At 39.5% G+C, this 14,895-nt stretch overlaps 1 protein-coding gene across 4 annotated transcripts; it reads right to left on the minus strand.

Annotated features, from left to right (window-relative positions):
• Positions 1–696: 696 nt before the first annotated feature.
• On the minus strand, positions 697–9,549 carry LOC124412808 (uncharacterized protein ZK1073.1). Of its 4 annotated transcripts, XM_046892943.1 has the most exons (10): positions 9,306–9,549; positions 4,844–4,894; positions 4,702–4,765; positions 3,504–3,621; positions 3,222–3,432; positions 2,812–2,886; positions 2,688–2,699; positions 2,412–2,527; positions 2,164–2,326; positions 697–2,096 (listed from the first exon to the last, which is right to left on the minus strand). In XM_046892943.1, exons 1-10 carry the CDS (start codon positions 9,333–9,335, stop codon positions 1,866–1,868), a joined length of 1,071 nt encoding a protein of 356 aa, XP_046748899.1. In that variant the 5' UTR covers positions 9,336–9,549; the 3' UTR covers positions 697–1,865. The 4 variants fall into 4 exon arrangements, with proteins under 4 accessions (XP_046748899.1, XP_046748900.1, XP_046748901.1 ...); XM_046892944.1 differs by lacking the exon at positions 2,688–2,699 and having other exon boundaries at positions 9,306–9,548; XM_046892945.1 differs by lacking the exons at positions 4,702–4,765; positions 4,844–4,894.
• Positions 9,550–14,895: the final 5,346 nt, after the last annotated feature.

A 14,895-nucleotide genomic window follows, 5' to 3' on the forward strand; every position in this document is an offset into this window, starting at 1 on the left:
GGTAGGAAATTTCAAATCTAACTTCGAATTGCATATTTATTCTGGTCCCTGGGGTGAATCCTTCTTCGTAACTTGAGAAGTGAAGTATTAACTTACAAGTACAGCCTAAATCATTATTACATGAATGTTATTTTGAATCCCTTGGTGGTTAAAATGCTGGTCACTTATAATTATCATGCAGCGATTGTCGAGAACTAAAAAAAGGGAGATTAATTTGGTACGAAACGAGTCACGTCAATTACTGATGGAATGACTCCCACCCCAGTGGATCACCGCTTCGAATCGTTAATGGAACAGACAAGCTCATGGTACGTCATGATTTTTCTAATATTGATAACTAAAATGTATTTTATTCATCCTAGGATGGATAAAGTCTTTCGCGATGATGTTCTGGATGCCTGTGTTTTAAATACGTATAATCCTCAAATAAATTGTTGTTTGAGAATCCAAGCGAAAATACATTTCCTGTGACAAGCATTGAGGAGAATGGCGTACATTTGCAGTTGGTTCCGAGACCGATTCGAAGTGTACAAAAAGATTTATTCACATCAATTTCCCAACGGTTGGTTAATCTTTGCTGATTTCATCACGCAACGATCACTGATCTATATTTCTCTTAGTTACACGTGGTGAATTACATATACGATCAACACTTTTTTTCACGCACATCGTATTTTTAGTTGCTTTACTCCTTTTATATATTTTTTGTACTCTTCTCTTTCCTTTGACGTGAGATTTATATGTGTGATATATATACCTTTATAGTTGGTAATTTGCAAAATAATTTTTATATTATTAATATATATATATAAAATCTCCATTTCAAAAAAATATTATTCGTGCTGCGAATAGCCAATGGAGATGTTATAAAAATAAATATTGTAAATTATATATGTGAATCTGTATTTGTGATCAATAAATCCGGATTACACATCACGAGCTTCCTTTTCTCTGTATCAATAAAATTGAACATTCCACGCTGCAGCCTTGCGAGAGTAACTAGAATTTCAGGTGATTTTATTAAACATATATACGCACATGTAGATGTGCATATTACACAGGAAATTCATTACAAAAGGAAACTACCAGTGCATAAATTAATACACCTATCTACGTACGTTGAACAATTTTTTCCGTATGATACATTCATGTAAAATTATCTTAGAATACTCATTTATTATATTTTGTTAATGCTATCAAAGTGAGTTTACAAATAGCCAATCTCTTACTGAATCGAATTCTCGCACGATTTAATTTATTCACGTGATAACACGATGATAGCCATTCTATTCGTAGAATCGATTCAATAATAGACACGTAATGAATTCCCGAAAAATTTGTAACAAAATTGAGTTATGATTAATGACCAAACCATTTACTAAACTGCATCGATTAATGCCTACGTATAATATATACCGTATGGAACACAATTACGTCTGCATAACAAATTCAGTCCGAAATCAACTATTTATCAGTTCCCAGTCTCGAGAAACAGTTCTATAATTCACACGATAGTACGTCAGAATTGGATATGATGTTGTACTCACTTTCAAAGTAAAAAATATCGCTACTCGGGTATTCTCATTTTACAGGTCTGCCTATAGGATGTTAGAATATTAATTAATTTTATGGTCAGAGTGACTGGCTAAGATTAGAAGATAAAGTGCAAATCCTTTAAGCCGAAAACTTGAGAACTGAAAAACATAAAAACTATCAACGCCTACCCAATAATCATTCAAAAAAGAAATGAATCCCCAAAATCTGCGAATTTAATCACACAGTCACAGTTAAACACATCATCGGGGTAGGAGCTGATAAATTCGAATGTCAAACAAAAGGATACTGCAGATACAAAGGTTGAAATCTCAATTAACCGCGGAACGAGTCGGTTCTGGAATGGTGATCGACAGACGGCGGATGTTCGGCTTGTCGTACTCTTCCATTGACATGCCTCTGGAGAGTCTTCGAGGTCGACCATCGCTGTCGAAGGAACCGCCGCTGAAGGTGCGTTGGCGATCAACACCAGGCATGGTAACGGAGGTGAGCAAGCCTTGACCCTTGCAGAAGAGCAATATGCTCTGGGCGACTTTAACCGGCTGCAAATCCGAAAGGATATCCTTCTTAATGAGGTCTATTTCGAAATGTCACGCGGACGGAACTCACCGAATCAAGAAGAACGTCTCCGGCACGTTCAACTTTGAGTAAAGTTGCCCGATTCTTGTCCAACTCGCGAAACAACTTCTCAACCACACTGGCATAGGGGCTGAGCATTCCGGTGATCAGGATAATGTCGGTGTTGCAATTCTTCAGGGATATATCCTTCCGGCTGATTTCAAGTGAAGGGAAGCGTTAATTTTGATAGTTAACAAGGCGGAGCCGCAATGAAATTGCAACAATTGACTACAACTCACGTCAGAAAAGCGTTGACGTACTGCTTGATATTCCGAGGATTAAGGGTGCCTCGAATTCGCTCGAGAAATTCTGCGAGGACTTTTTCCTTGTCGGGGTTTGTCGTGCTCACCAGTTGCTATAATATTTAGGATAAATGATATTTCAGTACTCCGTATTATGTATTACGTTGTGCATTTATCTAACGGGCAATCGATCACACGCTTCGCGATCGAGATATTTGAGTAGAAAAAATGTAATATTCTGCAGGTTCGCTACGACATTGACAAGCCAAATACCTCGTTTATCATCTGTGGCCGTGCGTTTAGGTAGCGTGAAAATTGTGGGAAAAAACTCTCATGAAATCGTCGCTCGAATACACCAATATCTTATGCGTAATAAAATACATTCGCAAGTACTCACGTTCCCGTACTTGTGGTAGAGGAGAAATTCTTCCGCAGATTGGCCGACCTCCTCCTTTCCTCTCCAGCTGAGGAACTGAAGAAGAAAGAATTATTTTTTTCGCAATATCAAATCCGGGGGTGAAATTCGAGGAAACCGATCGTGGTCGAGAATGTTTTCAAAAATTTCATGACGCTATATATATAGGTACGTATTGAAAATGTTACTTTGCAATGCGCCATCTGGTGGGAAAAAATCAAACTGGTACAAACAGGTGACCGTTGGCCGTGTTTTGTGTATATCGTTGATTACATTTCATTAATTTATGTGACATAAGTCATTTTAAAGCCGAAGAATTACGATTTGCCTCCATTAAAATGAAAAACTTAGGTTATGTGATGATAAAATGGCGCCGACAACTAGACTCTGACCTTGGTTTTGAAGTTGTCAAGAACCGTCGCGGCGCTGCCGGTGCAGTTGATAAGAATTAACCCGAGGACACGGGATGGATTCGCCAGGGCAAATCGGGCGAGGACATTGGCTCCAGCACCTTCGCCAAAACCGACGACGTAGCGAACGTTGAGGAAATCGAGGACAGCGACGAGGCTTTCGCCGAGAGTCTGGAGCGTTGGGAACTGAAATCTGATATAGGAAAGATGAGGATGCTGGAAGTTTGTCGAGCACAGCAATCACTTCAAATCGTGTTTTCTCACCCGTCAGGAAGATTCGGAGCGTTGTCGGCGTGTCCCGGGACATCGATATGGATGAAGATGGAACGATCCTTGATTTCCGACATACAAGGATGTTTAACGAAGTCGTGGAACGAGGTGTCTGTAATCAGAGAAAATGGTAAAGTTTCCGGGAGGGGATCGAAGCCTCGTATCTATCGAGTTTTATTTTTCCGTCAAAATGCGCTGAACGATGTTTGATAGATCAGAAAAAACCGCCCCAGGATCTCTCGCATCATTCGATTCATCGAACTCGTAAGAAACTCTTTTCCGAGTTATTTATTTTACACGGTTCCTTCGATGATGTGCAAACGATTCGAATCCCTCCTTTTTACTGGCGATTCTAAGCGCGATTTATGATCGAGAATGATGATGCATGACTGCGTAGTCGCGATTCTGGAACACTGCATACGCTTTCGGTTTTGCAAGGTTCTAGGCAAGTACTCGGCTGCACTTGAGACCGGCTGAATAGGGGGTGGAAGATACTCGCACACGAGCAAAGAACAAGTCGACTTTTGCATATACGCGGTCTTGTACTTCAATACATTTGTGCAACCCTCTGAAGTGAAAAGGCCGCACAAAGCCGTGGAGTTCTATGAAAGGTCAGTGACCCACGTGGAGCTCTTTTATAAAGCTAAAAATCATGCCTCGGCTTCTCCGTGAATACACTTTGTTTGCCAACGTATTTCTAGTTTAGGAATAAATCGTTCGGTCATTTTTCAATGGCGGTTGTATTGTTCCTAATTGTGAACTGTAATTTTGGTTCGTGCCCATCTGGGGTGAGAGGAAAACTTTTCTTGACCTTTATATTTATCGTCTCAGAAGCTTCCTACTTATAAAATTACATCAATGTTTCCACCTTGCATAAATTTGACAAACTTGAGATTTAGACTCTTAGAGCTGTGGTGGATTAAGTTCTTTGAAAACAGGATTGAAAAAGTTTAAAAGTTTTACCACAGGAATTTCTTTGAAAGGCTTTAGAAAAGAAGAATTTATCCTAAGAGAAAATCTCAAGCTTTGTAAGGCAATCTTATAGTTTGCATGTCTTTAGATTCTTCGCTGCAAAGTTGAAATAGGTAAAAAAGTTTATTAAATAGCAAAATAAAGAATCCAAAAGTCAATTCATTCTACATTAATTTTAGACAGAAGAACGAAATGTAGCATATATTGACGTGTTGCTTACGATTGCATCCCAGATCGTGAACGGTCATAAAAACGGCGCGCTTCTCCTGCTGCTTTAAATCACCCTGTAAATTGAATACGAAGTTCCTGAGTTTTCAAAGCCCTTCATCATGGCTCCAACGTCGTTTCATTCACGGACTTACCTGCACGTAGACGTTGAGGTCACCGCACTTTTCCGTGTTGACGACATGTTTCTAAAACCAAGAATGCAGTGAGAGTAATTACGTTCTAGAATAAATTTCGTCAACAAAAAATGATAATTAGGCAGTCTACAGCGATTACAATCACAATTTTCCACAAAACCAAGAGCCAAGGAGTGAAACATAGAATGGTGGTGGATCAAAAATTTAATAAAAACTTAGAAAAAAAGCGAAGGAAGCGAGTAGTTCTATTCTTCGCCAATTCAACTTGACGTAGCTTTAAAGAGATAATCGTTTTTAATTGAACCATAAATTGGATTGTCACAGCGAACCGTAAACATCAAGTAACTGGACAGTACAGCTTGAAAATGAAATGCCGTACAATTTTAAAGCTGACTGTAACTGATAAAAAGTTCCAGGCAAGTGCGGGAGACGAATCTGTCTCTTTAAGCAATTTTTTTTTTTGTTTTGTTTCATCGTATGCACGGCTATTTTCGTCTCACTACTCGTCAATAGATTTTTCGTGCGTCGTGGGCGGTTCTTTCATACAATATGTACCTACATATATAGTCTTCGCTTCGAGCTATAATTATTCCCACGGAGCATTAGTACAAATTTAACCGGATTCGGTCTAGAACGGGGATCAAACAAACGTTTCGAACACCCACTGAGAGGTCGGGCTTATCAATTACGAGTCTTGAATCCAGCGAATCTGAATATTGCAAGGTAATAACCGGATTCGGTCTGCGCCAGTGCAGAGCTTTGAATATACCAACAAGCTTAATTTGCGCAGGGTCTGTTGAATATCATGCTTTAAATACCAATGGAAAAGTAATCTGGTCCGAAAACCCAGCCGCGTCTAGACAGTAAGGTTTCTTGTCTACCAGGTAGTTTGTGATGAACGGTACGTATTTCTGAAGAAACATATTACAAGTAATATCTTGGTTTACCAAAGGGTCGTTAGCCGCAAAAAAAAAAAATAAGGAAAAAACTACCCTATAAACTCACAAACGCTTTTCGATCACCGCATGTATAATTACTGATATTTAAACACCATAATTTCGGCTTATAGAGCTGTATAGCGACTCTTTTTTTACAAATATAAATAAACTAGCTGGCAATGTGCTTTCGGTCGGTGGTCCGAGTGGCCTCATTGGTATACCTAGACAAATAGGCACCTGGTATCGATCACCGAAGCCCCACGAAGAAATTCCAATTCGATACCTACTAGGCTACAGCGAGGTACACAATTGAAGATTAAAGCTTTTTCGTGTTGACTAATTCAATTTGACGACCCCTGTGCAACTCTGGTAAAATTAGAAATTTTATCGTTTGGTAAAATCGGACGCAGCTCTGTGTAAGATCTAAATTTAATTGAAGTTTGATTAATGTTACTGCTGAAATACCAGGGATAAACTTAGATTAGAACATCTCACGTCTTATCTGTTAATATCGGACTACAGGGTGAAAGGGACCGTGAATATCGGCAGAAAGAAAAACAACAATAAGGTTGTGAGATACTGCAAATATCCTTCAAAGCCTAGAACTTCGGCTCGTGTACATGCTAATACAAACTCCTAACATTGGCTTCAACTTCCTTCGCCGTTCGAATTTGGGGCGGGCTTAAGAAACAAGCCCTTTCAACGCGCAAGCAATCTATTATTGCTTTGCGAAATTTCCGAGGCAATCACTTTGCACGAATCGAAATTCATACGCATCTTTAAATCATATTGTTGAGACAATAATTCAGCGAATTAATGTAACTTAATTTAGCGGTCCGGTAAATCGCTGCATCAAATATGGCCCATCGGAAAATTCATTTGGGACGAAGAACAAGCCATGCGTATAAAAGCCTCGTTCCAAAGTTAAATATCTTACAACCCCGAACAATCTGTATGAATTATTCAAATTCACGTAGAAGTTAAGCCGAATAGGAATGTAGATACACGGTTGTTAAATATCAACTAACTGCAGCTATTGAGGAGCCTAAACAGGGCCAGAATACTTTGGCAAAGGATTTTGTAGTGAATAATAAATTGACGAGACGTCGCAAAATCGCTGTTCATAACGATATTATGAACAAAACTTGCGAGTGGTTATCATGGAACATCAATGCAAAGGCCGTCGATTGTATGTACTAGTGAGTGAAACTTTTCCTGCGTCAATATTTTTATTCATGAGATGAAAATGGGAATGCGAGTTTGGTCTACTATTTCTTTCATGATCGCGCAAAAACATTTTCGATTTATTTGTTGGTCGTGCGTCGGAGTTACTTTACTTCTTCAAGTAATCCTTGGTGGAATCGGTCTCTGAAACTTGTTGGAAAAATATGAAATATTTCTCCTCTTTCTGGCCTCTACAGTCGATAAGATTGCCCTGATTCTTAGATTCGGGAATCTAGTTCAGATCTACTGGCCGAATGATCGGAAACGTTATCAAGAGAATCCGTATCCCATTACCTCCAGGCATTCCCATTTGTTTTATTTCCCCTTGACTTGACAACAAAAGCGTCAAAGCTGTTGATTCCCACAACCATCTCATGCCTTAGCTTTAGTCAATTTTTCCGATAATTGAAGGGATGTCAGCACAACGGGTGGCGTGCAAGTAAAGCGAACAAAACTCGATGATCCGAGTATGATTTAATACACGTGAAGAGTTGTATATATCATATTCGAAGCCTGGAAGCAAGGTAGAAGCCGCAAAGTGTAAGAGGGTAAAACAGAAGACGCAGGGTTGCGCAACGATTGGATGCACCTTGTGAAAACAAGTCGCGAAGAGCGAGATGTTCATCCCTTCCGCATCAATGTGACGTGATCACATTAAGATGAATCGTCAAAACTGCCGAATCGAAAAATAGAAGAAAAGAAAAAACCTTTAAAAAAATCTCAAGGAATATTATTTGCGTGAATGATGATGAACACGAATAAAATAACATCAACACTGTGTGATAAAAATGAATCTGAGCAAATTTTAATAACACAAGCTAAGATATGAACAATTTGAGTAAATATTTTATGATTACAAATTTGAAAATGATTGAAACTTCGGTCTTTTTGATCCGTTCTTCATACGTTTGTTGCTTACTTTGTTCAGAATAGAGATTGCCAGGGATCAGTTGCAAAAACTTTGACAAAAAATAATCCCAAGTCGATGAAAATAATTTTTTTTTAAGTACGGTGCAACATATGTAAGTCGAAAATTATATTTGCTGCAGTTGACGAGATAAATGAACAGAAAAAAAATTACGATAAATTAAATCAAAAATGTAAGAGCTTAATTTTGATCATTTTGATCATTCTAATTACAAAATATTTTCTTAAATTTTCAATTCTTAGTGTAGCTTCTGTCATTCGAGTTCGCTCATCAGATTCGTTAATATTGTATCACAATATACACCATCTTTGGCACAAATAATATTGCTGAGTACTTTTTAAACAGCATTTTCGTTCTTCTTGACGTTTGATTCAGACGATTCCGACCGATTCATCCTTGAACAAGGAATCCGTGATTCTTCGTGAAGTCCAGACGTTAATGAAAACACGCGGAATCACGTGACGCACGTATAATATATTTATATAACGTACTATGAATAATCGAGAAGTTGTACTGGGATTGAAAAGCATCGATCTGAATCATAGGTCAACTGGCTTCAATTTATTCCAGCTTGATCAGAAAGCAAATACAGTCATTTCTCCTATAGGAATTTAATAAATTATATAATAACTAAAGAGAATGAACGCGGTACTTTTCCACGTCTGAAGGTGCAAGCGAAACACTCGTATTGTCCTAAAGAGCCAGATTATTGCAAAATCCAATTTTTATACCCGTGTTAATATTCAGTGTGACCATAAAGGCGTACGATTTTCCAGCTTGAAATATTACGACTTGAGCGTGCTTCTCCGGAGAACGAATCCCATTTCAGATTTAACGCCTTTTCATCTTTGTACCAAGACGCGAATCACTTTACGAGTAACCTGATTACTTGGACCCCGTAGGGTTACTTTTCATCGAGTTTCAATCCTCCGGGAAATATACGATAGAAAACTATTAATAAAACGACACGTTGATTGCCCTTAAAATGTTGCATAGATGCCTCAACTTTTCGCTTCCGAAATTGTCTCTTCTAAAGTTTCTGCTAATCGAAAATCGAAACGGTGGTATTTTCCGAATTTTGACAATGACGCCGCGATTATTCAACGTTTCAATTTCACCCGTAGAAAAATCTGAGCAAAGCTTTTCTCCACCCCTTAGAAAAGCATTTTTCACCATCTTCAGGGTAATTTCCAAATGCATCATACTTAGGGATAGTAATACTCGAGCAATTTTTCGTTGTTCCAGCTATTTTCAAAACTGTATATTAACCATTCCACCAGCAGATCATTCTCCAAAATGCAAACTTAAGTTAAGAACTAAAAACAAAGAATACAGTAACTGTAAATTTTTTCGTGCACAACAACAAACGTACATGTAAATCCGTTTCTGCCACGTTGCTCATTTCTCGGCTTCAACAGCTTCTAGTCTTTCCTATTTGTTACTGCCGATCTTCTTCAACTCTGTGGCTTAATCTCTTGATCAAAGGATGCAACTGTTAGTCGGTGACACTGAAACGGTGCGTAGAAACGTCAAACGTCAAGCAAACGGAGCACCGGGAATGAGAACTGTCGCGTATTCTGTAGGCGAACGCAGACTGCGTTTGCGGACGAGAGGAACCGCGTCGAAGCGCCGCGACGTCCGTCGTTCCCCAGAAACGCAACCCCTACCTTTCGCTTCGATTCACTCTAACAACAAGCGAAGAAGCCAAACTCACCAGAATCCGTGGTACCTGTTCATTTTATCAAGCAGAAAATTCTGGGAGTTAAAAATTCGGAATTCTGGCAATAGTTTTGCAAAGGTGGGAGAAACAGCTCCTGTACGTGTTCACCAAGTGTAGCAACTTTTTGGGGACACGAAAAAAAATGTCACTTCCCTGCACTGTACAAGAAATGCGAGAAAATAATTCTTCAATTGTGTTTAGTTTACAGTGTTTGATTGAAAATTTTTTGATTGATTCGGTGATTAAATTTTTTACAAATATGGAAGAGATGTGTTACGCATTGAACATATGAAAATGTTGACTATGTTGAGGAAAAATTAATTTTAGTTCACTCGAGATTATAAGCTAATTCGATTAGGTAATATATTCCACAAACGACTTTTTAAAAAAGAAATCGGGCGTGAATAAATTTTGTTTAGAGTAACTCTGCAGGCACTTGGTTGTTGATAAAACTAACAAAGAGAGAGGGAGATGAACGGATAGGTAGGGAAAAATATTTCGTGAGAATTCTCATTAAGAGAATTAACTCGGTCTAGAACGCGTTCAATCTGAAATTTAATTATCAAGCCAGCGTTCACGTGGTTCATCGTGTGATTAGTTCTTTGGTCTGCAAATCCCAGCTACACAACTATTACCACAAATTACGCACTATAACATCCAATCTCGATTCGGGATTAGCAAAGAAGTTTTATAAACAAAGAAGTTTTTTATCGTTGAAACTAGATTTCCTTTAATATCTTTACCTAAATCCTTGGCCATGCCTCAACGAAAAATCATTACCAGCCACTAAATATTTTTTCACCATTCTTAAATGAGAGAAGACAATTTTATATTTAAAACAACAATTCTTTTCTTTTTTTTTTTATCACTGTACAGACATGCGCCATACATAAAGTTCCAGAAGTAGAGTAGCTGGCATTATATATGATACACTAATTCGAGGACCCTTAAGAGTTCTCTTAACTCATGTTACTGCGCAGAACTTGAATAGCCTCAGCTCGATTTTATGATGCAAGGGACTTTGACTTGACCTCCACGAATTACATATGTACGTATCCTGCAGATGATGTGAGACGAATCCTCAGTTTTGTGGAGCGAGATAATACTAAGTATGTATGTACTCAGGTCTGATGTCTTGCATACTGTACTACCCGCTTTTTATTTTTTATTTTCATTTATTCCTCATCAATTTTAACTGCGAATTACGTACGCTCGGGTGAGCGAGATCCCCGCGATCCAGATACAACGCAATTACCACAAGCCAATTAATTAGGATAGCCGCTGACACGACCCAGGCTAACTCGCTCAATTAATTTATTTGCTCGGCTTGCATGATAAGAGACTTCTTCTGCTTTTCTTCTCTTCTTGCCAAACGTCGACGGTTCACCGACCCAATGACCTGCATGGGATCTTGGAGAGCAAATGGGAACAGCTGCAGATAGTGATTCGAGGAGGCGTCGAATTCCCTTTAGAATTCAAGACCATCCATCATAGTTCGGAAACTTCTGGGGGTCTAAAATCCGATTTATTTAAGGTAGAACAACCTTGAAGGACTATCCATAATTTTTATCCCATTTCGCAGCTGGTCATCGTTCTGATTCGGCTTACAGCCGCGTTCCTCTTGCTTTCAGGATTCGGTCGAACGTTGTTATTAAGTGGCAAGTGGAAACCATGAATCGCACGTTTTTCCACTGACTAGTAATGTGAATAGTCCTCGTCTCTAAGTCAGTTGACAATTGAGACGAGAAACGAATGAGGAATAACGCATTCGGTATAGAGGCGGTCCGTTTATCAGAAGGAATAGCATTGAAAGCTCGTTTCAATTCGATTTCCGTTATCGACACCACATTGTTGGAAGATCTCCGCGAGGTGTCAATTCCTTGGAAAAACAAGGCGTGGAAATGGTCTCGTTTAGATTCGCGACGTCGAGTTACGTGAGCGTGTCGGAATTCAGGTCAATAAAAGCGCGTCACGAATTATCTTTGTCTGCTGGTGAGAGCGGACCGCGTTCTTTGAAATGTCTAAGCGTGTGGAAAAGCCTTCTCGAACGTGCAGTTCGAGTTTTATAGAAGCACAGAATTCCCTACAAGCACAAATTAATATCCAGTAAAATAGGGAACGGTGAGAGGAGGACGAAAGAAAGCCTGTCAAGCAGGAAGTAGTTAATCGTTAATTAATAAATCTAACTGACAGCGGTAAATAACTGTATAATCCGATACCACTAGGTGACTACTAGAGCTATCAATGGCGGAGTGGATTAAATTGGCATCTGATTGACTGGAAGCCGCATCGCATTTGCATTCAAACTTCCCTGGCGTTCCTTTTGGTATTCCCTTGACACCGACTAACCCGAACGACAAACAAAGTTCAGTTTCGTGGCAAACTTTTCGTAGAGTCCAAATCTTGCAACGCCAGGCTTTGATGTAAAAGTTGCGGACTCGCAATCAGTTTTTACAATACCTAAACTAAATTCCAAATACGAAGCCCAAGCGAATTTGGAGTTCGGAAATAAATTTAAAAATGAATATCGTAACTCGCTTTGAACAATTTCCCAGGAGAATTTTCCAGCCGCCGAAAGTGGAAGTTGAGGCGAATTGCACTTCACCGATTTCCTTATTCCTCCCGTGTGTAATCAAGTGAAGATCCTGTGAATAAGCTCTTCGAAAACAAACTAATCTTGCCAATGTAACAAAAGCTAATCTCTGCTTTGTATTCGTATCAATAAGCTCCGCTTTGTACCGATCCATAATTGCAAGTTGAAGCATCGTTAAAAATTTCACGAATGCAATCTACGCCACTTTAGCATCCTTCTTTACATTCCAGGGTAAAATGCAATGCAATTTTTCTTCCGTATATAGCCGTTTGCGGCTTCTGTTTCAGAATTCTTGGCTTTGTTACGATTCGGTTTCATAACACGTTAAAAAATTCGCACACAGATTTAGGACTTGTGATATAACTTTTGCACAATACGCGATCGGTACAGTTGGCAACCGTGATTCTAAGGAAAATCTATTTTCTGTAGACTTTAGGGCTTTCTGCGACTTTTTAAGGGACCCATAGATCACGTAAGGTTGTTCATTTTTTTTCTCTTTCTGATAGCGAAAGAAAAGGGACGAAAGCGGATAGCCACTGATCCCTACCGAGCGAGGGAATATAGAGACATTTCTTACGTAGGTATATCCCGTCGTAAAAATACTGTCAAATCTACCCAGCTCAGCGTTTACTTTCCTAGATAGTACCTATAACTACACGGTGATTGATTCAAGATCGAAATCCAAAAATAGCTAAAATTGAGAAGTTACGGAAAATAAAGAGATGGAAAAGGGTTGAGAATAAACCTTCGTGATCAGAGGATAAGCCATTAAGTAAATTCAAAGAATCTAATTTTTCATCTGGAATTTCTCATGTATTTTCCTCGCGTAGAATCTGTGCTCCATTCATCTTCGTCAGATTCCTGACTAAAAAATACAACCGCAAGAAAGGGATGAGAAGTGATGAATCACGTAACCGTAAGGCTAACCCCCAATTAAATTTAGAGTCATGATTAGAAGTTGAGAATTTTGAGGCCAATCAAGCTGAGGGTTGAGTAATAATTCTCACGCCCTCGTACCGTAAAAATCTTTATACCCAACGCGAAAAGTATATCAGCAAAAATCTCGAGCGTCTTGGTAATAACGTTGCATCATATTCAACGCGGTATCAAATCATAATAAATAATGAATTCTCGTGGAATGGTAGCTGATCGATGCGCCAGGATTGCTCGAAGGATAATTGCGAAGTGACGACCAACCGTGAAAAACCTCACGTTTTCGATCATGGAAGACAAGATTAATCTCCTGCAGGGTGTTATAATGAAAAGCCTTCTCGATTCGTGAATATCGGCTTAAATCCCTTTGACACGCCAATATTAAGGCTTTTCTAATCGGCCAACGTCTTTTCCAGACTACTCAAAACTCCTGTCAAAAACGGTGTGAATATCCGCGTCTTGACTTTCATGTCAGTGCATGGAGAGATAAATTCGAACTTTCGCCATAGCTGTTACCAAGCCACAAAACTCGAAGCGCCAAAGTCTAGAAATGTAGAAGAACAATCGGTTGTCGTCGTTTCGATTCCAGACGTATGGACGTCTGTCCACATTCGCAAAGCATTGAAATGCCGAAAGATGAGGTAAAGTTTTTCAGTTTATAAACTTAAAGTACGAGTCACGCCATTTCCTCGATAAATTTCTCTCTTAGGAAGAAAACGAGGTCGAAAACGTTTTCAAACTGTCAATTTTGACCCCATTGACCCAATATCTCAGAGCTTTCTTTGACGCTCGACACAATCTGGCACCCGACGAATTTCTCAAGGCTATTTACATCCCGGAAAAACCTTCCCCGAAGACTTCTCGCAAGCATGCCGCCTGTGCAGTCGAAACGCGGAAAACCATACCCAAGGATTTACAGGTTAAGTTCTTCGTGCCTCGCGTTGTCGGAGGAAAATCCGGTCTTCTTTGGAATTCCAATTTTCCCCAACATTTAATATGTTTCCTAATTTGTTCAGGCGCCGCCAGTTCCTTTACAGAAGCCAATAGCTCGACTCTTCTTCGAGATAACAAGGCTTCAACCTTTTATATGTAAGGTGGTTCAGGAGTTTTGCAAACGTCGAAATCGTCGAGGTGAGATGGACGCGCCAGAGGCTATTGGTAAGCGATTTCACCGGCTTTTTATATCATCATTTTGCACTCAGTTTTGATAAGGGAATTCGATTTTGCACATGCGACAGCGTTATCTTACGTCCTGATCTACCGGACGTCCGTCGTCTGCATCAGCGACGTTATAGACTGCCTGATGCTTTTCGACGTCTCAAAGGTGCTGGCTTTGCTATCCTTTCTGTTGACTCCCAAGCTTGCTTCATGGTTCTACGTCACCGGCTGCGACGTCTTCGACGTTGAATTTGTCGAGCAGAAAATTCTGCAACCATTTACCACGGCTGTACCAGTCCTCCAGGTATTCATCTGAAGAAAGGAATTAAATATCAATCCGAGTAAAACAGGGGAAAATCATTAGTCAAGTTTACTTAAAAAATTTCATCTGTATTTTAAGACGATATACACGACCCTTCTCGCGTCTAGACGCCCTAAAGTTTCGCCAAAGAAGGTCACGATCCCTGTCCAAATGAATGTCCTCAGACGAATAAGGAGGTTGCCTGCAGGACCTGTTTGCACTCCAGAGGTTTGACGCGTTTTTATAAATCAGTTAAA

The sequence above is a fragment of the Diprion similis genome, chromosome 12, assembly GCF_021155765.1.
Source record: "Diprion similis isolate iyDipSimi1 chromosome 12, iyDipSimi1.1, whole genome shotgun sequence".
Lineage (NCBI taxonomy): Eukaryota > Metazoa > Arthropoda > Insecta > Hymenoptera > Diprionidae > Diprion > Diprion similis.

Bases quoted from the DNA above. Each gene is read 5' to 3' on its own strand.
- LOC124412808 (XM_046892943.1), bottom strand. From the start codon at position 9,335: ATGAGCAACGTGGCAGAAACGGATTTACAT. The intron at 2,887-3,221 runs GTCAGAGTCTAG...TTTCTTCTTCAG, and splicing joins TTGACAACTTCAAAACCAAG to TTCCTCAGCTGGAGAGGAAA. The intron at 2,327-2,411 runs GTGAGTTGTAGT...ACTTGAAATCAG, and splicing joins TACGTCAACGCTTTTCTGAC to CCGGAAGGATATATCCCTGA.